Here is a 27,819-nt window from a genome sequence, read left to right as displayed (position 1 = left end):
TGCTCAGCCAAGGACTCGTGAGGGAAGGATGGCAGGCAGTCTAAACCCCTCCATGCTATTGCCTCGTCCTATGAATCAGCTCCATAGTAATCTGGCAAGGGGAATACCCTGGAGTTCATACTTCAGTCACTTGTCGTGGTCACCAAAGAACACCTCTGTGCCACCAGTGCCATAAGCTGTGCCTTCCTGGGAGGAGCGGTGTGCTCCTCTGGGATCAGCAAGGCTCCTTGACACAAGAAATCAGACAGGAGTGGTGCCAGAAATCTGTCCAGCTCACCCCAGAGAGATCAAGCTGGCAGACTATTTCTGAGGATAATTTATATGAAAATTAAAATATTTAAGCCTCTTTAACAGCCAAAGGATACTTCAAGAAACAAAAAAAAGTGCCAGCAGCCACCTTAGATTACCCTTGGAAGGGGAGTATGGCCTAACCTACCTGTTTCATCCCAGATGAAGAAAAGAAGAAAAACAGAATGAAACAGAGCGGTGGAAGGGACCGTGGGGATGATACGGACAGCCAGAGCAGCAGCACTCCCCACAGAACACATCCACACCCTCCCCACTGTTAATGCAGCAGCAAGCGTTAGAGCCTGGCTGGTGGAGTTCCCTCGTCCTCGTGCTCCTGGTGGAATTCCCTCTTCCTCGTGCTCCCGCCCGCCCGCAGCGCTGCCCGGCACTTACTGAGCCATCCCACGCTGGGGCTGCGCTGCACTCCCAGTTCATCGTCCAACGTGCGCGTGGCCAGGCAGGGCACGGAGCTCTCGAGCGGGCTGCGTGCTTGTGCCAGCCAAGCAGGAGACAGGAGCAGCAGCAAAGAGCAGGAAGAGAGCAAAGGGGAAAAGTTAAAAGAAAAGAAAATTATGCCAGAAAGAAAGGCTTAAGCAGTGGTACAGGGAAGCCAGGCAGGAGAGAAGGTTTGAGCGAACACCAAAGCCCACTCATTTAGATCCTGACATCTCCGCAGCTTCACCTCGCAGCGTTCACTTGGCAGGACTGGACACAACTTTCCATCCCTGGTGTCTGAAATTCAGGCATCTTTGAAGCAGATCTCAAGGAATTGAGGGAGCAGCTGCAGTGCTGGTGGCACTGAACAGTTCCAGGCTGCAGCACCATCAGTAACAACAGGTTTTTTGAAAATAAAGATCAGGTTATGTCCCAGGAGCCAACTTTGAGCATCCTGACCCCATCCGTACACACTCAGGCACACCAATCCAGACTTGGAAATGCTCACCTTAGTCTGCAATGCTTCCAATGATGCCAATACATACATGGATAGGGGTTTTCCAAGCATTCCTTGGACACCACTTCATTTCTGGTATTGTTCAGCTGCTGCCACTGTTCAGCTATAAAGGCAGCAGTCACAGTTCACACTTCATGTGAAAAGCACTGAACTGATTAATCCTGAACCAGAGAAGCCATGGCTGCCCCATCCCTGGAAGTGTCCAAGGACAGGGCTTGGAGTGACCTCGGCTAGTGGAAGGTGTCCCTTCCAGTGACAGGGAGCTGGAACAAGATGTTCTTTCAGCTCCCTTCCAGCCCAGACTCTTCTAGGATTCTAAAGCAGAATAAAACCTTTCTCCCCCCGCAGCCAGGTACCCTCCTGTCTGTGCCTCAGCTGACACCTTGCCAACAGCCTGCTGTTCCCACTCAACCAAACCATGCTGCCAGCACAGTGTGAACCAACAGTGCTCAGGAGGTGTTTAGGCAGCACCCACGCGGTGATGGGACTGTGCCATTATTTATGGTGGTTAAACACACTCACTTAAACACATCACAGTTTTCTACAGGCTCTGCCAGCTTGGGTTTAACAGCATTTGATCGTTTCTCACTTGCCAAAGGCTCCCACAGGTGTTAAATTATCCAAAATGCTGGCAGGCACAAAGCTCTGAAAGAAAAATCTCAAAATGGAGAGCAAATGTCATCACAGAAGGCTGGTAAATATTGGTCAGTCCTCAGGCTCCTGCAGAAGGGATGGAGACCACAGATCCCATGTTATAGCAGGGCAAATCCCAAGGTGTGCCAGCTGAAGAGATGCTAGCCCAGATGTTATGTACTGCTCCAGGGATGCAGGACAAGGGCTGTGCCAGGAAGGAATACAAAGAACTCTTCAAAAGCCACTCAACAAAACTAGACACACACAAAAACCTAGCAAAAACCCATTAAAAACCCCTGCAGGAGTCCCATCAACATGTAACACAGAAATATCCTTGCTGAACACTTCATACAGCTCAACCTTCGACCAATGGAAGCAAGGAAAAGGGCTGTGTTTTCACAAGGTAACGTGGAGAGACTGCTTAGTCCAGCTTTGTATGCCCAGAATTTTGGCAGTCATTTTTTTCCTACTGAACAGACAGCAAAAGAGTGTTGTGATTTATCCTCCTCCATACATGGCACACAAGGAACTACCCTCTGTTGCCCAATTCCCTTCCCAGAGCAAAGGGATTCCTGACAAAACATCCTGCAACAGCATGACTCACATCAACCTCTATGATGCAGCAATGAAGAGCATGTGTCAGAGCACACCTTGGCCATGTCTCTTCCCATCTGATCACTACCTTACCTTCAAACAGAGCAGTGACATCAAAGATGGGGGCTGGGAATGACTCATCCAGGACCACAGAGCCACCCCCATGCCTAGGGAGGGCTGGGAAAGGATAGAGATGCTCCAGGAACAGTTATGGCAGGGAGATGGGCAGAGACATGTCTCTTTCTTAGGTTCCTGAATTTCTAGAGCCATCTCAGATAACTGCATGGGGCTCATTCATCTCAGAAGCCAAAAATAAGAACATTTTGGAGGCCCTAACACTTCAATTATTTAAGCACTCTGAACCAAGTGCAATAGAGGCACCTCAGGATTTTTTTTGAGCCAGAGCCCAGGGTATATTTCCAAATTTCAGATCTAGCAAACAGGTCCCACCCCTGGAAGTGTTCAAGAGCAGGTTGGCTGGTTTGCAGAGGTTGTCCCTGCTGAGTCAGTCAAGCAGGGGGCAGCTACACCAGCCTATAAAGGTGTTGGGCAGAGGGCAGGCAGACGCTCAGACCTATTGGATGGAAGCTTCACTGACACTGAAATGAAAACAAACACCTACCTGGAAAGAAACTCTAGGGAAATTTCTGAGTGCCTGGGGCCGGTGGCACAGTCATTAGGGTGATTAGCTATGCTAAGAGACAGCTGCACTACTGCTGGCCTCATAAAATTTTTATCTGTCAAAAGCACACTCAAGACACCCATTATATTCAAGGTATAACCTGATCACATACATTCTGTAGTTACTTTTTCATTGAAGTGTAAATAATAAATAACAGTAATGACTATTCATGAGGTACTTCCCCTGTATATCAGTCTCACCCTCCTAAAGTCTCAATGCACTTGTACTGTTATGGAACAGAGTGTGTTATACATCCTCAGAGCACATCAATATCCCAGGTGGGAGAACAGAGACAGAACAACATAAAAGGAGTGGCTGATGGCCAGACCAGGAAAGAATTCCTGGAGAATCAGTCCAACTGAGCCAGGACCTGCACAGCCCATTCAAACAAGAACAAGAAATTAAATTGAAATCACTTAAAATCCAAGTAAAGAAGGCCTTTAGCCATGAAAAATGAGCAAGGGCTGAATAAGAATGTGAGGAATGCCCTTTGTTAGCATCACTCTTCCTGGGATAAGTTCTGCCTACGTGCAGGAAAAGGGGTTTGCAGCTGAGAACTGCGGGCATCCTCTACAAGAGGCAACTGAAACACCTGAGCACCAGGAGCAGAAGACGTGTCTGTCTGCTGTTCAGCCTCCCACACACCATGGCCACAGGCCAGGGTTCTGCTCCCCACAGCAAACCTGGCCACCAAAGGTCCTGGAGGTGGTACTGGAAAGTATGTGCCTTCCATCCGAACCGTGGGGAGCACACCGTAGGAAGGCATCCAGCAGGCCAGGCTGGCTTGGGCTTGTAGCAAAGTGGTCCAGCAGAAGGAGTCCCTGCCCACGGCTCCTCCAGCTATAGGACTCATCTGGCCATGCTGAGCCCCTTCCCTAAAGCTGTCATTTCCTCCCAGTGCTCTCCCTAGAGTCCAGTCCCTCTCGTCTCTATTGGCCTCCTGCAGGGATATTCACTGAGAAGGCTCCCTTGGTTCACATTACTGCACCTTGCCTGACTCGCTCACTCACCACCTTATCAAGGCACTTGGACACGACAAGAGGCGTCACCCAGAGCAAGGAACAGTCTCCACACACACACACTCTCCTGCTGCAAAATCAAAGGATGATCCAAAGCAGGAAATATTAATGAAGTGTGAGAATAGGTTAGGTAGGAATGTTAGGGTGAGTTTTAGAAGCCAAACACAGCAAGCTAAGAGGCCTTTGGTGGAGCAAGAAGAAATTAGTTTCTTTCCTTTCTTTTATTTCTGGGTATTTTAAAATGGCAACTTTTAGCCCAATTTTCAGACTGCCAGAGAAAACAGTCGAGAGAACTCCAAGGCATGGCAAGAGGCATAAATCTCCTCTTTTTTTTATTACCATGAGCAAGAAGACCCCAAATCTCCACCCAGGAGCAAGCACCAAGTCAGTGTCCAGGCCTCCGTAGCTGTCTGCATACACACACACACACACACATTTAGGGACACCACTACCAACATGGCACTACCTATTACACCTCTTTTAGAGAGAAGAGGACACATATTCACAATACACACCACAAAACTATTTTAGGATGAATAAAGCAAGATGGAAATCAGCTTTACCCCACTGGACAATGATTGCATGGCAATAAAATGCAAGCTAGGTGTTACTGCCAGGTGATTTTTGATTGACAGTGCCACCGACACTGTCTGTTACAGACACGGAATGTGCATGGAAGCTTTGTCTCTGCCCAAATGTTTCAGGTGATCAGCCTTTTAAGATTCAGGTGCCACCAAAGTTTTTGGCGAATCTCTCTTATCACTGCTCCTAAACCATCTCCTAGACTCCAGCTGCAAGAGCACCCTCCTGCCTTCCTGCCTGCCCCTGCCCCTGTCAGTCCAGTGAAGGTGTGCTTAGAGCGCCGTGCCAGGGCTGAAGCAGCCTGCAGAGCCTGCTGATGTGCCATCAGCACAGCCTTGCTACTCCACGGGGTTAGGAAGCAGTGTCAGGGCCACGCTGTTAGTTCTGGGCGGGCGGGTTGCTGTGACAGAGAAGGCTATAGCCAGGTAGCCTCTGCATTACCATTATCGGGGTTGGAAAACATCCTACTTGCACTGGAGACGGTCTTTCCAATGTCAGCCAGCGAGCGCAGGTTGGATTTCTTGGTCTGGTGCCGGTGCTTCCTGAGCAGTGTGTAGGTGACTTTGTCCTTCAGTTCGGATTTCAACAGCCCCGTCTCGATCTGATTGTCAACGATCATCTCTGTGGCCAGCACAGGAAGAGGGAAGGAGGGGAGAGCAAAGTTAACCACAGAGCTCACAATTGCTTCCAGGGAGAGCAAAGAGAGAGGCTGGAGGCATTTAAACCCTGCCTTTTTGAAGGCTTTCTTACCATCTCAAAGCCAGCTTTTATTTGTATGAAAATCTGTTAGACATTCCTCTTGAAAGAGAACATAAGTATTTCCAGCATGAGCCACTAACACACCCATTGCACTGAGACTCCCTTCTGCTATTTCCTACATGTCACAGAGCCTATTTCAAAGACCAGGGTAAGATGGTTCTTAGCTCAGAAATGGAATCTCATATGAGCCTTGACTTTAATGAAGATACTATTACTATATTGCAAGTTCCATGAAGCTCAAAAAAGCACTCAGAAAATCTTCTATAAGGTTTAACAAGGTCTGAGTTCACCTTGCAGGCCCCCAGTAAAACCTAATCTAAAGATAGGAGGAAGTCTTGGAGATGAACCACTAATTAAATCATTCACTTGCACTACTGAAGTGACAGCAACTACAAGCGGCAGAACTTGCTCCAGTTACCACAGGATGTATTATATGGCTTTACTTTTCATGGACCCACCAGGAGAAAAGGCCCCCAGCATCCTCAATGCCTGCTCACTTCCCATCAATTCCCTCCTTTCTCCTCCCTTATCCCAGAGGAAAAAGACAAAAAGGTGGCCAGACTTATGAAGAATGTCCCCTGTGCAGTAAGTCTCACATGAAGTTGTTCCCTTGGTGACACAAGTTCATGTGCTGTCCCCTGAGGGCAAGTGGCAGCTCATATTTGTCTGCTGGTAACTTTTATTTGTGCTAATAATAAAAGTTATGCCAAGGGGGAGGCAGGACATGCATCACATTTGCTAACTCAGTGAGTCAGAAAGTCATCCTCTACGTGCTGCCCAAGAATTAATGCCTCTTCAAATCCCTAAGGAAGCACCTAGTTCTTCCTCTCAAATTAAGACAGGGTGGGCATACGCACGTAGCTACCCTTATACAACATGCTTGCCAAAAGGCTGACCTTTGTTAAGTGTTATTTTAATACAAACTTTTCTTGCTCATGGTTTTGGTTAGTGATTTTTGGAGTATTTTCTTCAGAACCTTCATTCAAGTTTATCCTTCTCTAGCTGGTACTTCCCTTCCCTCTTGCTGATAAAACACAAACAACAAAGAGAGTTTTTCTTCAGAGTTTTCCTTTCCTGTGTGTCACTACCAGACACAAGTTAAGTGATCATGATTAAATCATCCTGGAAATCCAGTGCTGGATATCCCTACCTGTCTGATTAAGGGTCTGGACCAGCAAAACCACCCCGCTCAGGACAGTGTCACAGTGCCACAGCAACAGCAGCCACCGATGTGTAATTTAATCTCCTAGGAATTAGATTTAATTTGGGGGTTGAAGAAGGAGATTGAAGGTGACATCTTGAAGGGACTTCAAAAGAAAATTTAATGTTTGAGGGTTTAAGGCTTTGGACCATGAACACCAGCTTCTGAAGCAGGTTCACCTTCAGCCAAAAACTTGAGAGGTTCTTGGGGGGGTTATTTTTTTAAAAGTTTGCAAAGCTGTGCATTTGGATCCACAGACACAAAAGCAGAGGAAGACACATGTCAGCATAAGCACTTGCAAAATTAAGTTCAAAACTCTGTATTTAACACCATAAGCAGCTGTAATTCCTACAATCCAGTGTATGGGAGAATTCTGTGCCAGGATAATTTTGACCTTACTTCCTGAGATAATCATTCAAAACACTGAGTTCTGGCACAGGAAGTACTTAATTTTGCTCTTTTAAATCTCTTCATGTAAGGGCTCTTAAACTCAGCATTTTGGTTAAATGTCCCTCCACTGGATGGCTCACTTGGAAAATTTATTTTCTCTAAGCTATCAAACACACCACAGGCAACATGATTTGGCTCTCAGCATATCACCAAGTGTCACCCTGGGCCACAGCTAATCTGACTGTATAAAAACTGCCCTCCCATTCCACAGAGCAGAGCAGCAGCTGGTGCTGGGGGTGCTCTTCCCTCTTCCTTGCTGGGGGCTCCTAAACACAGCCCTATGTGCCCTCAGTGGGCAGCTGAACACCTCACTCAAGAGCAGTTCCTGGCCCAAGTTGTTCTGCATGAACAGTACCTGATGGGTGTCTCTGTCCCCAGACGTGGCCCTTTCACATATCACCTTTTCCACAGTGAACATAAACTAAATGGATTTCTTCCTGCACTGAGAAGTACCTTTTTCATCTATCCGTTATCTTTTTCCAGGTACTTTCTAGTTTTTCCCTCTTTTTCTTTGTTCTTTTATTTTTCTCTTTTATTGGAAAAGCAGTGCTTTTTCATTAAAACCACCCATAAAGCCATACCAGAGTTAAGAAAAATGTGTGGGGAAGTGGTGAGAGAAAGAGCCAAGCCTGGTGTACTTACCCACCACCTGTGGGAGGGAAGAGGCTTCCATATCCAGCATGATGGAGCCCTTCTCTATGCACGTCCTCAGCTCGAACAGGCTGTGCAGAGACAAGGTGGCCACGTGCGGTTTGCTCCATCGCTCCCCACCTTGTTCTACCTTCTCCTCAAACTTGATCCACCTGCAACAGGGCAGAACAATGAGATGGGGTTAATGTTGCCTCCTTGCAGGGAAATAAACCAGCATTTCTGCAAATAAGGCAACTTGTCCTTCACTATCTTGGCAGTTCTGATTTAATGGTTGGACTCTATTGTCTTAGAGGGCTGTTCCAAACTAAATTGATTCTGTGATTCAATTTCAGGCAGTAAAATATGGAATCAGACACTGCCAAGATGGAGGCAGCATGGAATACTGCTGTCCCGTGCCCACAGGCAAAGAGGGGAAGAGAGGAGCACATCCCAGCCACGTCTGAAGGTGCTCTTGGAGAACAATTGAGCCACCAAAGGGGAAGGCACATACTAAGGAGCTTGCTCTTTCCCTCCAGCTGCTGTTTAATGATTTAACCAAGCAGGTCTGAAAAACCCAGAAAACTTATCTCTAATGGAAGGTGAGAGCAAAGGGTAAATCCTGGTTGTGCAAAACACTCTTTACATCCCTAAAACTACATCCCAACAGCAGGGAAGCAGGAGGCTCCGTGTCCCTGCAGCCTTGACCCTGCCCTTGGCCCTGCTGCGCCCAGCCCAGAGCACACAGGGATGGGCAGTGAGATGGAGCACAGGGCTCCTGGGAGGGCTGGGGGATCTCAGCTGGCCCACACCTTCCTCCTCACCACAGCACCCAGCAACAGCTTTGGTGCAAACTGGGGGATCAGGAAAAGGTGGTTCAGTACACCCTAATGGCAAAGCAGAAATGCTTTTTAATTCCCTCTTGAGACGCCATTTTAATATATGTGGAAAATGAAAATTCCAGTGACTAATATAAAGAGATTATTAAGAAAAAGCACCCCACACGTAAGGTAAGGAAGGTCATAAATTTGTTCAAAAGAATATTATTAACAGCAAGGGAAATTATCTTTAATCCTGAAAAATGTATTACTTGAGGATTAATCAATTATGCTTCACAATTGCAATAATCTCTTTCTGAGACTTTGTTTTATTAAAGCTGCTTTTTAATTCAAGATAAAAGTCTGATTTTCATCTCCAATTAATAAGGTCCTTTTAGTTCACAAAAACTGTTTCCTAGGACACCTGAGGGACCTGGGTGGATGCAAAGCTGTGCACTTCAGGGGCTTTGTGTGATGTAGGACCGAGTTACATTTACCCAGTTACAGGAGGAAGGCTGCAAATTACCAGTGTTTGTCTTTCCAAGGAAAGTGATTACTCACAACTATCAATATTTGCTTTTTGTTTACTTTTCTCACTACAACCCACAATCCCAACACAATAAACCAAACATTATCTTGCAAACCTGGGTGAAAAAATGCCTGCTCGATTCACGCAATCAGAGAGTGGTGTGGGTTGGGAGGGACCTCAGAGGTCCAAACTGCTGCCATGGGCAGGGGCACCCTCACTAAGCAGCTCCACTACCATGGGAACGCCTGCATTCCAGAGGTGGTCATAGGACACGGAGTGAAGCAGAAAAAGGAGAAGACCTGCAGCAGCTGGAGGGCCCTAGCCTGTCATGAGGCTCAGTGAAGTGTCTTTGGGGACCAAGATATGTCCACCATAGTATAGGGACTGTCACTTTATAAAGCAGAGAGATTGCAGGAAAATGATGGGATTACAGAGAAAAGGAATGACAGTGCTGGACTGTCGGATGGTGGATATGGGGTTTTTAAACTTCTGTTATTATCTTTTTTTGTTATATAAGCTGTGCCAGGAATTACATTTTTATCCTTCACCCTCTTACATCTTGCACGGGGCTGTTGGGAGTGAGGTGCAGCAGACAGAAGGAATGTGTAAATAGATGTCAGAACAGAGCAGGAGGGAGATGAGGAAGGTAATTTGATTGTTTGTTATCTCAAATATGAGTGCAGCCTATAGCCCTGCACCAGTGTGCAGGCAGCATTGCTTTCCCCATCTGGGAGCTGTGCAGTTCTACACTGGCTCCTGCAATTTGCCAGTTGTGGGAAGAGAGCATTCTGCAGCCGCAGATGTGACACAACTGCAAAACAGCTGGCAGATCCTGTGCCCACTGAAGCACAGTGCCAGCCAGCTCTGGATGCTCTGGGAGATGCTCTGCAGCTCTCAGGAGGTTCTATGGTGCAAGATTAAGTAATTTCAGGAATGTACTGAAAAATCCTGAACTATCAGACACTTTGTAACATTACTATCCACAAAGGCAGGAGGTTGAGCCAATTTAGAAATTTAACAGCACTTCAACAGGGAGCACCCTGTTACATTCTGTCATTTATACAAAGAATCATGGATCCATTCATATTGGCAAAGTCCTCTGAAATTATCTAATCCAAACATTAATCCAGCAAAGCCAAGGCCACCACCAACCCATGTGCCTAAACATCACATCTACACATTTGTTAAATCCCACAAGAGATAAGGACTCCACCACTACCCTGCACAGACAACCCTATGGGTGAAGAAATCTTTCCTAATAACCAACCTAAACCTCCCCTGGCACAACTTGAGGCTCCTTCCTCTCATTATGTGGTTTGCTGCCTGGGAGAAGAACCCTGTAAAGAACCCCACACACCGCTCAATGCAGCACTCCTACCAAATTACACCAATTTGAGGTGTAAAAACACCTAAAATAGAAGTGCTGAATTCATGGTAAGAGGAAAGAAGAACAATAAAGGGAGAAAAAGGATGAGCAACAAGTCAGAAGTTAGAGGGCAAAAGGTGAGAAGTCATTAAGTTCCTCAAGCAACTGAGAAGCAAAAAATAAATTAAGAGGTAAAGGGGTAGGTGGTGGAGCAACTCATTAAATCACAGGTAAAAAACATTACGGTGACCAAACAGGGGCTAACACTGAACACAGACAGCACCCTTAAGAGGGGGAGGTGGGGAAAGAGCTTAGCCCAGACACTATAAAGGAAAAGAAAAATCCCCAGTCTCAGTGAGGGCAATTTGGAATAGGTCAGTGGTGTTCAGATATAAACTACATGTAACTTGTAGAAGCCAGACCCCAAAAACATCCCAGCTTTTTTGTCACGGCTTTTTGACAAAACTAACAGTAGCATCAAAGAACCCAACCAAGGAACTCAAAGCAAGCAACTCTATTCAGCATTTAACATGCACCTTGAGTAATTTCTCAACAAGAAAACACCTGTTAGCTTTTTTTCCTATTTAGAATTAATTCCATCAGTAATTCACGAAGACAGGGACAGCCTGTCCCTGTGAGGTGGGACCAGGCTCAAAAGCCATTTCGGGGCAATAGCACGGGAGCAGTTTTGACTCGGCCAAATGGGAATTGGCAACTTCCTCCAGTTCCGGAGGAAGTTATGACTCAGTTCCAGCCAGGTCATATTTCCCTTTGGAAAACACTACTGAACCCCTGCTTTTCCCTCCACAGGCAAACTACTTCAATCAATCTGGCACTCTCTTGTTTTCCTAGTTTTACTTTTGGAAAATTTAAACAAACACTAAAATGCTCTCATTTATCAAAGAATGGTAATTTGAACTATACAGGCTCCTTTCTGTGGCTTCCCCATGCGATCCTGCAGCACGGGTATTCCCCAATGGAATGCTAAACCAGGAATCTCCCATGGAAAGCACTGCTGGCTGCCCTTCCCTTTGAGGGTAAAGGAAAACCAACCCACCTTGCAGTCTCCTTCCACTCCATCTCCTGTCCATCGACAGCCAGAAGCTCGTCCAGCTCGGTGAAGAGCTGCGGGGGCGCGGGGCTGTCATCTTCCTCTCCGAGGATGAAGCGGATGCGCTCGGCGGCAGGGGAGACTGCAGAGGTGAAAATACTGCGGTTAACGGCCTGCGAGATGACCAGGGACGTGCGGCTCCTCTCCTTGCCCTGCTCCCCAAGGCCATTCAGCTGTTTCTCCAGGCTGCCTCTGCCATCTGACATCCTCGTCGCTGCGGACGCAGGGGCGTGAGCGAGGGTGCCTCTATCTCCCTCTCTCCCCTTCCTTGCCTCTCGCTGAACTTCTTACAAGTTCAAGCTGGGAGTAAAGTTCAGGAAAACTTGTCTCTTCCTACAGACCTTAACTATGTTACAGCAATTTGCAGTCCTTGTGAAAATAAAGCACTATGGAGCTCAGAACCAATGTGCTCTGTGGCGCTGCCCGAGGACCTGCCGCTCTCTGAGCAGCCCGGATCCTTCACCCCCTTTTATATATGACCTAAAACCAGTTCCAGCCAAACCAATTGGGGACTTGCTGGCACAGCATCCCATTGCTGGCTTTCCCCTCCCTCCCTGCCAGCCAGGTTTGGGCTGCCATTGGCCTGCAAGGCAGGCTGGAACCTCCCCAGCCCACCACTGAAAAACACAGGAACACTTAACAGAAGGGTTGTCTCATCTATACATGAAGAAGGCAACCCAATGCATTTAGTCAGGCACCAATGCACTGAAAAAAAACCCTCGTCCCGGCTGGAAAAGACTGCCTGTTTAGGCAAAAGAACTATGTTCAACACACAGCACAAGCAAAGCCTGTTTGCATTATAAGCTCAAGAAAAAGGACAGAAACCCTTTCCTGGTTAAGAGTTCAAAATTCAAACCTGAGAACATCACTGTCCCTATCATCCCAAGGCCCAAGGGCATCTTGTAAATGTAAGTGGAGCCCACACCACCAGAGTCACCTTGCTGGAGGGCTCCTTGGGGTCTACAGCCTTTTTCTCAGCATATCACCTTAAAACAAAGGTGTAACCATGTGAAATTTTAAGACAGACATCGTCTCTGCTGGATGTTTATCAGCATTAGAGATACACAGCAGACTATGAACTTTGAACAGTTCTGCTAAAAACTTCTTTCTTTTCAAAAGATCAGCTGGCTGTCTCTTGCAAAATAATTAATTACATCAGGTGTCCAACCACATTGATTTTTCCAGGGTAAACAGACTCTCAATTTGCAATGGGAAAAAAGAAACCGGTAAAAAACATGCCCTTTACTCCTTTTTCTTTTCCTTAAATAAACTTTGATAGCTTTCTTCCTAAATTACTCAGAGTGATGATGTTTCAGTGATATAGATTTCTTTTTGACTGAAAGTATATTTATAATCACAAATGCCCTTGGAATCTTCTGGGAGCCAAGGACCTTGCCCTGCTGCTACAGCAGCCTCCCCATCACGAGGCATTCGGCTCCCTGCAGACTTCAGGAGAGCTGGAGATAGACTTCTGACAAGGGCCTGGAGTGACAAGACCAGGGGGTCCCACTGACACAGGGTAGGGTTAGATGCGATATCAGGAAGAAATCCTTCCCTGTGATGGTGGGGAGGCCCTGGCACAGGTTGCCTAGAGAAGTTGTAGCTGCCCCATCCCTGGAAGTGTCTAAGCCCAGGTTGAATGGGGCTTGGGGCAACCTGGGCTAAGTGGAAGGTGTCCCTGCCCGTGGCAGAGGGCTGGAGATGCCAGACTATCCATCCATATCATGCATGTTCCATCATCCTCTCCCTTCACCTACACTAATGAATCTCAACATACTTTTATATTCAAATAGAATTCAAATATATGTTGGATTTGATGAACTCACAGGTTGGACTTGATGATCTTAGAGGTCTCTTCCAACCTCATTATTCTGTGATTCTGTGAATATCACAGCTAGAAAACAAATAAAATACATGTCCATCTTACTGCTTCAACAAGCAAGGTGGACCACAGAAGTGGCTGCTGCTTGGAAGAGGCTGTAGGAGAAGGGACTGCAGAGCTTCTTGAGCTGTTGAAGGCATCCACTGGAGCCAATGGGAAAAGTCTCTCTCGAGTCACTCTGAAGTGTTTTTACTATATGGAAGTGTTACCCTGATATTCCCACCCATAACCTGATCATTCCACAGTATTTTGCATACTGAACCTGGGTGTCCATCGTCCGTCACCCCTTCTTTCTTGCCTGCCTCCTCTTCCTGTTGCTAACTTCCCATTATCCACACTTAGGGCCGATGATAAGGCTCACAATCCCATTAGGGCTCTTGCTGGGTCACAGGTCCCTGATGCTCGCTTGACCACATGTTCTTTATTGCAATTTTGTGGGTTAATGGGCCGTTTATGGGTTGTTTATGTGCTCTCTTTAGCAAGGAGAACTTATTTTCATCTCAATCTGCAGGCGAACACCGTGTGCTAGGCACGGGCAGCCAGCTGAGCACCGGGCTCAGGGACTGGAGAGTCATTAACCCGGGGGGTGACCCCTCAGCCCTCTGCCTGCCCGACCTTTGAGCACCACCTCGCCAGGCTGGCCCAGCCTTGGCCATCACCTTCGCTTCCACCTCAGCCGTGCAGCTCAGGAGCTGCTAAAACCAGCACCGCTGACGCCAGGAGCAGCTCAGGCTGCTCAATGCTGTTTTCTTTGCTGTCTTATTCAAGAGAACAACCTGATGGTCAGCAGACATTTGCAGCAGAGAAAAGGCTAATCCACAAATTTAGATGGCTGGGTTTATATTTTTCCCCTGAATGGGAGAGGAATTAACATATTAATTGCAGAGGGTTGAGTGTTCCAACACAACACGGATACAGAGGCAATGCCATCCATGGGGGATGCCTCTCACTTGCCCCTCTTCCCTTTCCTGTTTCATTCAACCACACACAGTCCGTGAGGCAGCTTCTAAAATGGTAACTTGCACAAGAGCAAACACATCAGCAGTTTCTCCAAGTTCAGCTCAGGCCAATTCTGAGCACAATGTATACCCTCGGGTTCCCAAAGGCAAAAATCAATCTCCATCAAGAGAGAGGAATCTCAAGGAGTTCAGAAACAGGGAGAGACACATTCTAGAACAACGATCTGAAATGGGGCATGGTTGAGCTTCCCAGCCCTGCTCAGGCAATGGCTTTGGTGGCAGCCATCCCTTGCTGCCCGGTGCAATGGCACAGCCATACATGGAAGTGCCAGGGGCTTTGTGGCACCGGCCCCTATCCTAAAGCCACCTCCTGCTTCGGTGCCGAGGGCCTGGCTGGTGGTGGGTGGAAGACAGTTTCAGCCTGCCTCTCTGGGTGTACAGTGCTGCCTCAGGATGGAGGACAGGGAATATCTCTGTTGATGCACAAGTTAAGCAGCCTGTTCTCCGCTCAGCCGACATGCTTTTCCTCCTGCTTTTTCATCTGGCTGTTATCAGGGACACTTCTGAAGACCCTGGGGACCTGCACCTCAGTCAACTGCTTCCTCCACCCGAGGCCTAAGGGACCATCAGACACAAAGCTCTCTGTTATTTCTAAGTGCGTTGCCAGCTACAGAAATCCCCAAGAGACCTGGTGCAAATCCCTCCCCAGAGCCTGTGGAACCAGTATCAAGGAAAGCTGTTTGTCAAATGTGCTTTCCAGGCAGGCTTATTAAAATAGTACATGATCGCACTCCCGTTCCTTTCTGAGGCCACCCTCCCTCTGCCAAAGCCTGGGTCAAACCCATCCACAGTCAGAGCAGTGACACACTTGTGCAGACACCTGTAACAGATTTAAATTTGTTTCCTTTCTAGTTCAGCTGATTTCCCTTCCAAAATTCTCTGTTACCAAAACCAACTTTAATTGTGTGTCACTATCAACACAAGACGCCAGCTAAAGGCATATGGGGAGGCTTTGGTGAACCACAGTCCCACCAGCTTTCTTTAAAGACAAACCTGAATGGAATGCCACCTAAAACCAGGAGATGCTGAGACTAATCACCTGAGACACCTCTGCCGGTTCCTGTATGGCATCCACACACTGGGCCAAGGCCACAGGGTAAGACAGGTGATGCTCTCCTGTTTTACCAGCAATATTGTCCAGCACTTCTGTACACACAGAATGCATGCTATTGCTGCACCTTTGCAGGTAAGAACTGTTATTTCCTTTATGGAAGGGAGAATGATCACTTCAGGTAACACCAATTTCTGCAGAACTGGTGAGGGTCCCCAGGTAAGAACTGATTTCCCGAGTCTCCAAGAGCTCCACCAAGCACAAGCATCCCTGAGCACCACCAAAGAAACTGAGTGCACATGGATTTACATTGCTTTTGGAAAGACTGCTCTGAGTTTTTGGGAACACTGCTCCAAGGCCAAACAGCGGCCTTTCCCAAGGTCCCACAGAATCACCCCTGGGTGATCTGCTCCCCAGCTAATCACTCTAAGCAAGCGTGAGAATTTCTCTTTTGCTTGTTTTGCGTCTTTGCTTATGACCAATTACTTTTTGACCCCGTGCCGGGGCTGGCTGTGAGGCAGATTAGACTTTCCACAGGCAGAACTTGGCAGCCAGGAGGGAACGCTCCCCACAGTACCTGGATCCCACCCCAGGCCACTTCTTGCATGACTGTGGGGTGCAGCGAATGCTCTTTGAGGTGCCTGATCTGTCTTGGAGTAAATCTTCCCTATCCTTTGATAAAGCCCCTTCCCAGACATAATGAACAGCAATGATGCCTCTGGAATAATCAATTTTTTGCTGGACTATTGGAATGCATGATAGTACATGTTTTGCTGTAAGCTCCTCTGCAGCATGTGGCATATATTAAGTGTTTGATCTGCAAAAAACTTCAGTATTGGACAAATTCTTACTAATACTGTGTTCTCTCAAGTGCCAGAAGAATGGCAGCATTTACATAACACCTGGACATTCCCAGCACCCTTGGTCTTTGGCACTGTGCACATACACACTTGGTTAAAACATTCCTTGGAGATGCAGGGAGAGGAAAAAGGACGCTTCTGCTAAAAATGTTTCACTTCATGCAATGTGCATAATCAGTCTGGGAAACTTCTAAACAAACACAGCACTATCTCATGAAAATTTGGTGATCCTTACCCCAAAAAGCAATTCTTATAAAAGAAGACAGCCTGCCAATTCTGTCCACATGGATGTGATAGAGAGACCACCACATGCTATATCCCAAGTCCCATGATGAGCTTTTCCCAGCACTGCTCCACTCGAGAAAGACTCTGTCTTCAAAGACTGATTTTCCCAGCTGCAGCCAAACCCTGTAATATCTACACAACCTGCCAGAGGCAGAGGCAGCTGCAGAATCCCAAGGAAATGGGAACAGATAGTCTCCCACAGACACACGATTAGCCAGTTGAGCCAAACTGGCTCATTTTACCTATTAACAAGCACTTTACCTATTAACAGTGTGATTGAGGCTCTGCCTGCTCACATCAGTGCCAGGCTCTCCTGATTCCAAGGGTGCCAAATTGGGCTTACATGCACCATGCAATTCCCTGTGGGTAGGCCACAGCTAGATGCTAATCAAAAGTGACTGGCTCCCAAACTGACAGAAAAACAGGAATTTTGTCTTTCTATACCACATTTTAAAAATTTTCTAGGTTCTCCAAGTGCCATTTTTAATTTGCTTTAAAGGCAGCAATGCCTATGACACTTACTTTTACAAACCAACTAGTCCGCAGTGACAAACCATACTGGTTATAAACCCTGATACAAACTACACCATAAGCAATTCATTGCAAAATATGGATAACAAAGGTATTTTTGGACCAGTCCTGGAGGTCAGCCATTATACTTCCAGTTGTGTCAAACTGCTACGGCAGCACATTTTTAAGAAGCTATTCCCAAACATTTGCCAAGAAGATTTTAATAAAGAAAGAGCAGCACCTAGGGAAACCCTGGCTTTCTTCAGAGGTCTGGAACATTTCCTGCTGTCACACAGACACAGGATGCTGTCTGGCACCACACCTCCATTGGATCTGAGCAACAGTCAAGTCCCCAGTGAAACAGCAGCACAGCAGCTGCCACACAGAACTGAGTTCAAAAACCACTCCTTAATTTTCATCATTTTCCTTCTTTGGGTTTTCTTGGTTTCCCTTTTTAAAGCTATGTGGATTTCACAGTCTCCTTCCTGTGAGAGAGACTTGTGCTGTCCACCTCTCTGGGATCCTGTTGGGTCCTGTTCTGGTACTTTAAACACTGTAAGCACACCATGATCACACACAGCTCCTCCCCTACCTCCATCAGTATGACTGCACCATGTGGCCACAAAGCAACTGCCCATCATAAGCACAAGGGAAAACTCCTGCTCCTCTGCCATACAAAAAAAAAACCAAACCCTTTTCTTCTCCAGCACTGAAATGTTGCTCCCCAAAGACGGTTTTAAAGCAGGTTTGATGCGCTGTAGTCCCTGTAAGCAGCACTGTTTCCTTGAATCAGCCACAAGCTCTCCTGCCAAACTATAACTCAGTCTACCACTGCTCATTTAGCTCCTTTAGGTAACAAGGAGGGTACAGCGACACTTCTAAGGACCCAGTTGTAACAACTCTGGGCTCTTCTCTTGGGTTTAAGTTTCCACTCAACGACAAGAGGAAACTTCCCTCTCTGCACTTCCCAACCAGCCCTCTGGCTGCAATAGCCAATTTTCTGCCTATTAAGCTCTTCTCACAAGCAGGGTTTCATCACTGTCTATTTGTCCCGTTCAAACAATCTCCACACCAGCCCTGTTTCAGCACTTCTGGAAGTCTCCTTCAGCAGGGGCTCAGCAGGACAGAACCCACTCACACAGGGAGGAAACTACACACACGTGGGTGAGGATTTTCCATAGTTATTCCCACAGTTTCCGTGCACGCCAAGCCCTTCACCCCGTGTCTCTGGCTGCAGTGGAGCCCACCTCCGTTGCCAGGCAGTTTCTCAAAGAGTACTGAATGTTTCTGGCATCCACACTTTTTGCTTTCAGCTCTTTTCATTCTGTCCCCCATTTTCGATGTTGCCAAACACCTCATCCATTCCGGGCACAGAGGGAGACGTGCGTTATTATTCCTCACCATCCTTGCAGAGACCAACTGGTGCACGAGAGTTAAATGCACGTGCTGGGGACTTCTGCATTGTTATTCCTTCCTCATCACCTGTCCTGCCTCAAACTCTAAGTAGGAGAGGGAAGCTACAATGTAAATATGCATTTTATAGAATCCCAGACTGCTTTAGGTTGGAAGGGACTTAAAGATCATCTTGTTCCAACCCTCTGCCACAGGCAGTGACACCTTCCACTTAGCCCAGGTTGCCCTAAGCCCCATTCAAGCTGGCCTTGGACACTTCCAGGGATGGGGCAGCCACAGCTTCTCTGGGCAACCTGTGCCAGGGCCTCACTGCCCTAACAGGATTTCTTCCTGATACCCCATCTAACACTGCCCTCTGTCAGTGGGGAGTCATTCCCCCTCGTCCTACACAAACCTCCACACTAAAAGCACTATCACAGAATCACAGAACTGTAGGACACCAGGTTGGAGAGACCTCAAGGATCATCTGCTCCAACCAGCTAAGAAGCCAGAGCTCAGGAGGCCACTTCACCTTGACTTGCAGCAGGAGGAAGGTGCCAGCCTTCTCTGAGATGCTTTGAAAAAGGCTTCTCTATTTTCCCACCACCTCAAAAGCTCTGCTCAGTGACAAGCTGCCCTTTTGGCTCAGAACAGTTCACAACCGCTTATCTACAAAGCTGGAAAGCCAGCCTGAGAATCCAGACAATGCTTCCATTGACCAGGAAGGCACCAGGGTTTGGCCTGACAGGGTGGTTACAAAACCAGTTGGTTTCGCATCTGGGTGCTGGTTTTCCTCACATTTCCCTGCTGCTGCAAAGCAAGCTCCATCGGGTGGATCTTGTCCCTTTGGGTGCCTGCATTTATTCTGTACGTTAAATCCTGACAAAGGCCACTTCCCTCACTTGGCATCCCTGGAGATGTTAGGACTATCCCACCAGGTAGCAGCGCGGCAAAGCAGTTTTGTGTGGATAAATCACCTCTCTGAAGGCATTTCCTTTTTCTCTCTGGGTCGAGTCAAGGAAACTCAGCAAAGGGCTCTTGCAATGGCATTTGGGAGCAGAAAGACCCTATTGAGACAAAGACACAATAACCAGTTTCGGGCCTGCCTTTAAAAATTAACTACCATTAACTCCGGGCTCGGCACGGCTCCAGGCTGCCAGCAGCACGCTCCTTCCAAGCAGCTTCCCAGAAATTCCCAATTCAACTCCTTCTCAAAAGCCTGCTGACATTTGGGCAGCTCCTGCTCTTCATCGGTCTCCCCTTGCAACAGCATGTGAAGTTCAAGCTTCTGCCTCCTTTTAACTCTGATTTTCACAGACTCACCCCCACCTCCTACACAAGCACCAAACCTCCACGGAACATGATTGTGGTGGAAAAAAACAGCGGATTTGCTGGGGTCTCATCCATGCTGAAAGGTAGCTTTGCAGCTTTAAGCAGATTTCTGTAATTCAATCAAGGAAACATAAGTATAAAATATTTCCACTTTCAGGAAAGGAACATGACCAGGATCTACTAGTAAAACTGTGTACAAGAAAAATAAAAGACCATTATCCAATGGATTTATCCAGGAAAATTAAGCACAGGCTGCTTTTCAGTAAGTGAATGCAATGTAACTAAGATCAATATACTCCAGAAAAGGCTACTGCCAAAACTGAGGAAGGAGGAAAGCAAGTTCAAACAAACCCAACTTGTTTTTTCACTGACAAATGAGAAATCTGGTATCTAGAGACACATTTAGTGACTCCTTATGGAATGCAACATAAGCCACGCAGAGAGATACTTTTACCGAAACAACAAAGAGGCTCTAAACCAGCAGCAAAGCACAAATACATAGAATAAAGGAGGCAAAGCTACACTTCACTGCCCCATTTAGGAACATCTGGGTCTGACACAAGCCCAGGTCAAAAGAAAACTACCAGAAATGAAAGATTCCACTAAACACTGGAGGATAAGTACGTGAGGCACACAAGGAAAATGAATTATTTAAGACCATTAGCAGCAGGAGCTTGAGAAGCAGTGGGTGACCTAGACCACCTTGGAGTGAGACAGCCAATTAAGGGGATTAAAAACTGTGCAGAAAGGCAAAGCAGCCTCTTGGTGTGAAACTCCAGCACACAGGTGGGTGCACAGGCACTTAGCCTTTTCCAAAGGTTAACATGGGAGGAGGAAGTCTGCAGAACAAAGAAGAGAAGATGGAAGTGAACCCAATGAGTTCACAATGAGTGGCCAAGCCCTTTGTGCTCACACCTCACCAGACCCTGTGCAGACCCAAGGTTTTAGTCAGGTCTGGAATGTTTCATGCAGACTGAATCTGAAGAAAACAATCATCAATCCACTGATTTACTTGGCACTGCTATCCAACGGGATACCATCTACCATATTTCTACCATCTCTTTCTAGACTCCAGGTTGTGCCCTTTGGAGGTTTTCCTTGCAGTATACAAAGGTGCACAAGGTTACTATGCCTTCATTTTTCTTACACAACTAAAACCACATGGAATCTAAACTGCCCCAGCCTGCTGGGACTTACCCAGACCGGGAGGGCTGCACTTAAAAACAAAACCATTAGCAGAGTTCTCCGAAGTGCTATTTAAGCAGATTTTTTTTCTTTCTTTCTTTTAAGCTCCTAAATGCAACTTTAGCAATTATTGGTTTATGTAATTGCCTAACATTTAATGTTTACAGCGACATTTTACAACTAATTTACATGTAGTTCACTAAATGCTTTAGGGTTAATTGGTCTTTTGCTGTGCATTAAGCAGCTTGCTAATGATTAGACAGTTGGGAAGAAAACCTAAGTAGGAGGTCAGTCTGGGGATGGCTTGGGCCAAGGGAATGGCTGGGGGGGATTTTGCAGAAGCACTGACCTTCCTAATGGTCAGGCCCCAGCCTAACCCCGAAGTGGCACCATATGGTGTCTTTCACAGGGTCACATCGTCCCCTTTGTGGTACATGTGAGGAGGAGGAGGAGGATACAAGAGGATCAATCTACTGCATGTGAGGGGAGGATGAAACCACAGCAAAGGAGAGAGAGAAGATGCAATTCCTTGCACTTGGCAAGGATAATGTTGCACTGCCTGTGCTTAAAGGGTGCCCCAGGAGACTGCCCTGAGCATCCAAAGATATCAGGATGCTTCCATGAGTAGGAGAAGTAACAGTGTGCCTCCCTGGGACCCTGTGTCACTGTACTGCCATCTAAGGACAGAGCACTCCAGACATGACACCATAACTCAGAAAGCAAAGTTAATAACTTAATTACTAAGCTGGCCCTGCTTTGAGCAGAGGTTTGGACCTGCTGATGGCACCTTCCAACCTCATTTATTCTATTTCATTAGTGAGCTTCCCAGATAGGTGATCTCTACTCCAGCTACCCCATCTGCTGCCCAAACATGACCACTTTGCCACAGCTTCAGAGAACTTTTAATAATGAAGAGAGACTGGAAACCCCACGCTGGGTTTAATGACCTGTTTGGCATCCTGGCCTGGAGAATGAGAATAGAAAGAAAAATAACAAAATGCCAACTCTGGATCAGAAGATACTGACAAACTCTTTGGAAACAGCAAGGGCTGCACCAGCACAACCAAGACCAAACAGGAAAACAGCAAAACAAAGCTGAACTGCTTCCTTTGCACTTAGGGAATCAACTGTGACCAACCCAACAGGGAGTCAAACTCTACTTTTAAAATCCTCCCCCAAGAACAAAAAACTGACTGTGGCATCAAAGCACTGAGCACCCAGCTGATCTTAAACATTGTCCAGGACTAAGGAAAAAAAACTGAGAAAAAAGTTAAGAGTGGAACAAATCAGCCAGGTACTATTGGTAATCTTTTAAACAACTTAGGATGGAAAGAGCTAAGCAAAAATGAGCAGTGTTTTCCAACCTGTATTTCATCAGAACAGCATAGCCTCCAATGTAAATTTCTTTACAAGCACTGATCTCCTTAGAGTAGTTAAATGCCATCTTTATTTCTTTTTAACTGGTCCCATTGCATTTTAAATTACTTTTTAAAAGTATAGCTGGAGCATATAAACATAATGTATTGAAACACAGAACTGTTAAAATACAGGAAATAAATTTGAAAAGTTTATGGTTTTACTGGTACTCAAATTTCATTACCCAGAAATAAGGAATGTACTCATTTTAAAACAAAAAATAGTTGACTATTAAGAAAGTCTCAGTTTCTGGCAAGTTTCTGCAGATGATTAATTATTACAACTCAGCAAGGGGTGTTACTGCTTTCCTTCTGACCTACACACGCTCCATGTGGGTTTAAGAATAGCAACAGCCAAACATCACCCTTCCCTACTTTTATTGTCTTTCTGCTCCCAGCACTTCAGCTCCTGCTCCCCCTTCCCTGTTGGGATCAGGACTCTGGGCTTGGACTGGCCTGTTTTGCTGATTCACCTTAGTGCACAGCCACAAAACCAGCTAGATGGCCTCAAAACCAGTCAGATGGCCTTGAAACCAGCTAGATGGCCACGAATTTTTTTACAAAGAGAGGGGAAAACCATTGGCACAGAGAACTGGAGGATGCCCCATCCCTGGAAACATTCAGGGCTGGGTCGGATGGAGCTCTGAGCAATGCAGTCTAGGGGAACATATCCTTGTCCACAGCAGGGGGCTGGAAGAAGATGGCTTTGAAGGTTCCTTCCACTCAAGCCATTCTGTGACCATTTTTACGATTCCATGGAATGAGTTAGATGGCTACAAAACCAGTTAAGTGGCCACAATAGCAAGAGGGGGTGGAACAAAGGAGTCCGGGTGAGACGGGAGCCTCACACAGGAGATCTGCCTCTGACAAAAAGCTGAAGTTAGGGATAACCCCTCCGTGGAGCTGCCTAGAGTTCCCAGCCCAGCAGCTGGGCCAGGCCCAGCTAATGCTGAGGATATTCAAAGGGCCCTGTCACTGTGCCAAGCACGCAGCTCCTATGACAAGGGTCGCTTTGTCTTGTGTCCCCTCCGCCTCCCAGCACATGGGAAACTTCAGAAATTCCCTTGCTGAGGAGAACAACTAAGCTGAGTAACTTGGAATTACAGGCTTTTAAGGTTAGTATGCTGCTGGAGCCAAGACATATTTCCAGAGCTTCTCAGGACTGAAAACAACCTCCTACTTTTAATGACTTGCCTTTTATCTTTAATAAGGGATTAGGAGCTATTTTTCCAGCTAATACCTTAAAATCCAGATAATCATAAAAGCAATCAGTAATACCCAATATATGTTAATTACTCATTTTCTTCTCGTCTCTGGCTGCTCTGCTGTCATTCAGGGCCATTAATTTGTCTATAACAAGGCTGCAAATCAAAACCAACAAAAGGCTTCAGGTCCTCTGGGGAGTCACAGGTTCAGATTTGGGGGATTAACCACAGATTATATCTGCAACAACAGCAAGGAAAACAACATTATGGCCACAGAGGTGCTGAACTATCCCACCAGCCACTTACCTACGCCTGGACCTGCTCATTCCCACAGGAGTCAAACAAAGCAAAAGACTGATTTAAAATAAGGTAACGAGGCACTGAACAAACTTGACAGCACTAAGGGGAGCCAAAGCTTCACTCACCAAGTCATTCTTAGTGAAATGTGACTCAAAAATAATTTTACTTTTTCCACACTAAGCTACACTGGCCTTTCCAAAGGGAATTTACAGGAATAGCAGGTGTAGAAGCTTAACATTCAAGATCTGGTGCTTGGAATAATGATGGTGATCAGCACATTGCTCAGATAGGTAATACCTATGACTGCTCACAGAAGAGGAATTCACAGTTCCTTGGATGCCATGAATTTGAAGGATGCCTTGAATTTATCAGAATATTACTTAGGTCATAAAGAAAAACTGAAGCAGGATCAAGGATGGACGCACCTACTTGAAATTACAACCAGCATTTATGTTCTGCCCTCCCTGCACAGTCATTTCATCCATTCCCGAGTCCTGAAGAGCTCTGCGCTGCCTGAAAGGAGTTTAATCACCCATGCCTCAAATTCAAACTCTCCATCACATCCATTACCACACCTCTCGGTTTCAAGAGGATCTATTTGCAGTCCCGGCTCCCTTGCAAACAGGCATGTCCCGCACAGGTGATTTCCTGACACCCCAAACACCTTCCCCGTAATCTCCAGAGTCACAGTCACGTAACACCAGCAATCATCTGCTCTCAGCTCTATTAATAGAGCCTCCGCCTGCAGGCAGCGCCGGAGCCAGGGCTGCTCCTGGGTCACGTAACACCGTCCGTGGCTCCTCGGTCCGCAGCGTGCCGTGCGAGCCCTGCCCTGCCAGCCCCTGCCCTGCCAGCACTGCAGCAGCCCAGCAGCACACACAAGGGGTCAGCACCCACCGCTGCCCAAGAGACAACCACCAAGGCTCTCACAGGACAACAGCTTTCCATCCCTGCAAGTGTCCAAGGCCAGGCTGCACCGAGCTTAGAGCTACCTGGTCTAGTGGATGGCGTCCCTGCCATGGCAGGGGATAGAACTGGATGGGCTTTAAGTTCCCTTCCAGCCCAGGCCATTCTGGGATGATTCTATGAACAGAGAGCACAAAGTACGTGTTTGATTCCAAAGACTTGAGCAGATCAAATTGCTAAATGCAAACAAGAATCAAAAACTAATAATTTCAGCCCAGACTACACAAATCTGCTAATCTGGTTTTTCACAGTGGCATCTTCTACAGGGCAGAAGGAATATTACTGTTGGTTTACATTATTAAATTATTCAGCTCAATAAAAAATTAAATACCATGTGACAACAGGAGAGGTTGTTTATTTCTTCTGAATTCTCAGCTAAAAGGAAGGAGTGGGAAGATGAGATCTAAGGAGAAGAGGGAACTCAGCTAGCTCATTAGCTAGGATAATGCTCCCTTAATTCCTAAAGGGATTTAAACTGGGGAGAAAACCCAAACACCAAGTAGTTGCACCATTACCTAAAAAAACAGCCTTCCCCTTGGATATTTTTAATGGAATTTCAATTTCCATCCACATGGAATTTGAAAAAGATGATCCAAAAGGAAGTCCTCTCCATCTCCAGGTGAATATCAGCATGAACATCTGGCCATCCAATGCACAAAACTCAGGATGCTGGATGCCTGCACATCATGATATCAAATTACACCAGGTATTATAAAGTGTGGCCTGGTTACCAAGAGGGAACAGCAGATTCAGGGTGAAAGAAATACTAATGGCAAATCAAGGAAATCATGACAATGATATCACCAGATTAAATCCATTATTTAAAATAAAGTTCACCACTTGGTGATTCAAATGAAGCATGACTTCTTGTACTCTATTTTTTTTAAAGGCAAACTTGAAGAGCTGATGAAGCGTCTCATGCATTACTTCACCCACTAAACTAAACTCTCCATAGTGAGGTGCACATTTTCATGGCTCCAGGGAAAGGAGAACCATGAACCCAGTGAAGAAGGTACACAGCAGTCTGGAAGTGCAAGGCAGCACTGAATCACAGAATCCCCTAGGATGGAAAAGACCTTTAAGAATTGGAAGCTGCAATATGGAAAGGAATTCCCCAAGAATGTGTAATACACAAGCCAAGGGACACATGGATCCTGCTCAGCCATTCTGGATTGCCAAATTGTAACTGATTTATTTGTGTACACACACCAATAAGGGATTTTTGTATTTCTCCACAAAGGCTTGTCTTAAAGCCTATTGAACTTGGGGAAAAAAAAAGACAGGAATACTATGTTAAAAAATACACAGGTGATTTTCAGGGAAATTAAATTCCCCAACTTCTCCTACCTCCCAGTTCCAAGTACTCCTTTAAAGCCCTAAGTTAAACCAAGGTGCTGAACAGAGAGATCCATCTCCTCCTTTCCCAATCCTCCACCACAGAGCACTAGGTAAACTTTGGCCAGGATGCAGCTGTGAGCAACAGGAACATATGATCTGAGAATCCCTTTTCCAGCAACCATCGTGCTCTGCTCTGTCACTACAGCAAAGAAGTTCTGAACAAGGAAAATCAACTTGTAAGGGGGCTCCATCTATTCCAGAGCAAGAAACTCCATCAGGTGGAAAAGGAACCCCAGCAGAACCAGGCAAGGACTGTTTGCTACATACTTCCATTAAACACATGAAAGAAAAGAAGATATAGAAAAAAATATTGTTTTTCCAGGTGTTCCTCAACTTTGTGGTACCAGAGAAGCTATGGAGCAGAGAACAGGTCTCTCGTATATACCTGATCCCTCAACTACAACCCAAGTTCTTCTGCTTAATTTTGAGATGAAGTCAAACCTCTGCCTATAAAATCACATCGCAGATGAGAACAGTACAATGCACAGATTTAGATAAAACAGCTTTTCTTCAAAACATTTTTGTTTTTTATTCTCCAAAGAGACAGGAAATTGTGAGCAATAAATCTCAAGGATGTCTTTTCCAAGATTTGAAAGCTGTCCTCCAGTGGAGATTCCCATTTTAAGCACATGCTTTGCATAACTGCAAGAAAATACGTGACCTTGATAGTAAGCAAAATAATCCTTGCGAAACATTTACTCTTTTTCTTGCTGTGCAAAATCTGTCTGCTCCTCCCAAATGAAGGACACCAAACCCACATTCCTCAGAGAAATATCACACCAGATTTCATTGGAGGAGGATGTTTTTACAACAAGTTCAGCACTGACCTTATGTTTCTGAAGCTGTTAGCTTCCAAGCAAAGAGCATTTCCCCCATCTGCATCACGTGCTGCCTTGGCTGGGAGGGCTTTTCCAGAGCCAGAAGGATGTTCTTCACAGATAGCATCACTTCCACATCAAGGGCAGCTGACTGAGCACCAAATACCACCTGACACCATCCCCCATCCCTAAAACATCTCAAGCACTCTTAAAATGTGTATCCTGGGTCTCTCCTCTCAGAACCTTAAGCTACAGGAGGAGCAGTGTCCCCATCACAGAACCCCAAAATGGTTTGGGTTGGAAAGGACCTCAAAGTTTATCTCATTCCAATCCCCTGCCATGGGCAGGGACACCTTTCACCATCCCAAGCTGCCCCAAGCCCCATCCAACCCAGCCTTGAACTCTTCCAGAGATGGGGCAGGCACAGCTTCTCTGAGCAATCTGTGCCAGGGCCTCACTGCCTTCACAGGGAAGAAGCTTTTCCTGCTATTCCATCCAAGTCTGCCCTGCCACCCTGCCAGGAACGAGTCACCAGCAGCAGTGGCTCCTACACACACTGTGTCTGTGCAGAGCTGACCTGGCAAAATCCT

The 27,819-nt window shown here is 46.4% G+C and overlaps 1 protein-coding gene across 13 annotated transcripts in view; it reads right to left on the bottom strand.

The window, feature by feature from the left end:
• The window catches only part of SLC4A4 (solute carrier family 4 member 4), a 142,157-nt gene that overhangs the window by 42,569 nt on the left and 71,769 nt on the right, over window positions 1–27,819 (bottom strand). For 9 of the 13 annotated variants that reach the window (XM_085579433.1, XM_085579434.1, XM_085579436.1 and 6 more), the window contains 4 exons: window positions 11,558–11,693; window positions 7,803–7,963; window positions 5,192–5,371; window positions 682–777 (listed from right to left, as the gene is read on the bottom strand). In XM_085579433.1, coding sequence (XP_085435559.1) covers window positions 682–777; window positions 5,192–5,371; window positions 7,803–7,963; window positions 11,558–11,693 — 573 coding nt within the window. The remainder of the gene's footprint in view (window positions 1–681; window positions 778–5,191; window positions 5,372–7,802; window positions 7,964–11,557; window positions 11,694–27,819) is intronic. The other 4 variants (XM_021529556.3, XM_021529552.3, XM_021529553.4 and 1 more) reach the window with 4 other exon arrangements.

This window comes from Lonchura striata, chromosome 4 (assembly GCF_050655825.1).
Source record: "Lonchura striata isolate lonStrDom1 chromosome 4, ASM5065582v1, whole genome shotgun sequence".
Lineage (NCBI taxonomy): Eukaryota > Metazoa > Chordata > Aves > Passeriformes > Estrildidae > Lonchura > Lonchura striata.
This window is presented reverse-complemented; position numbering and strand designations above follow the sequence as displayed.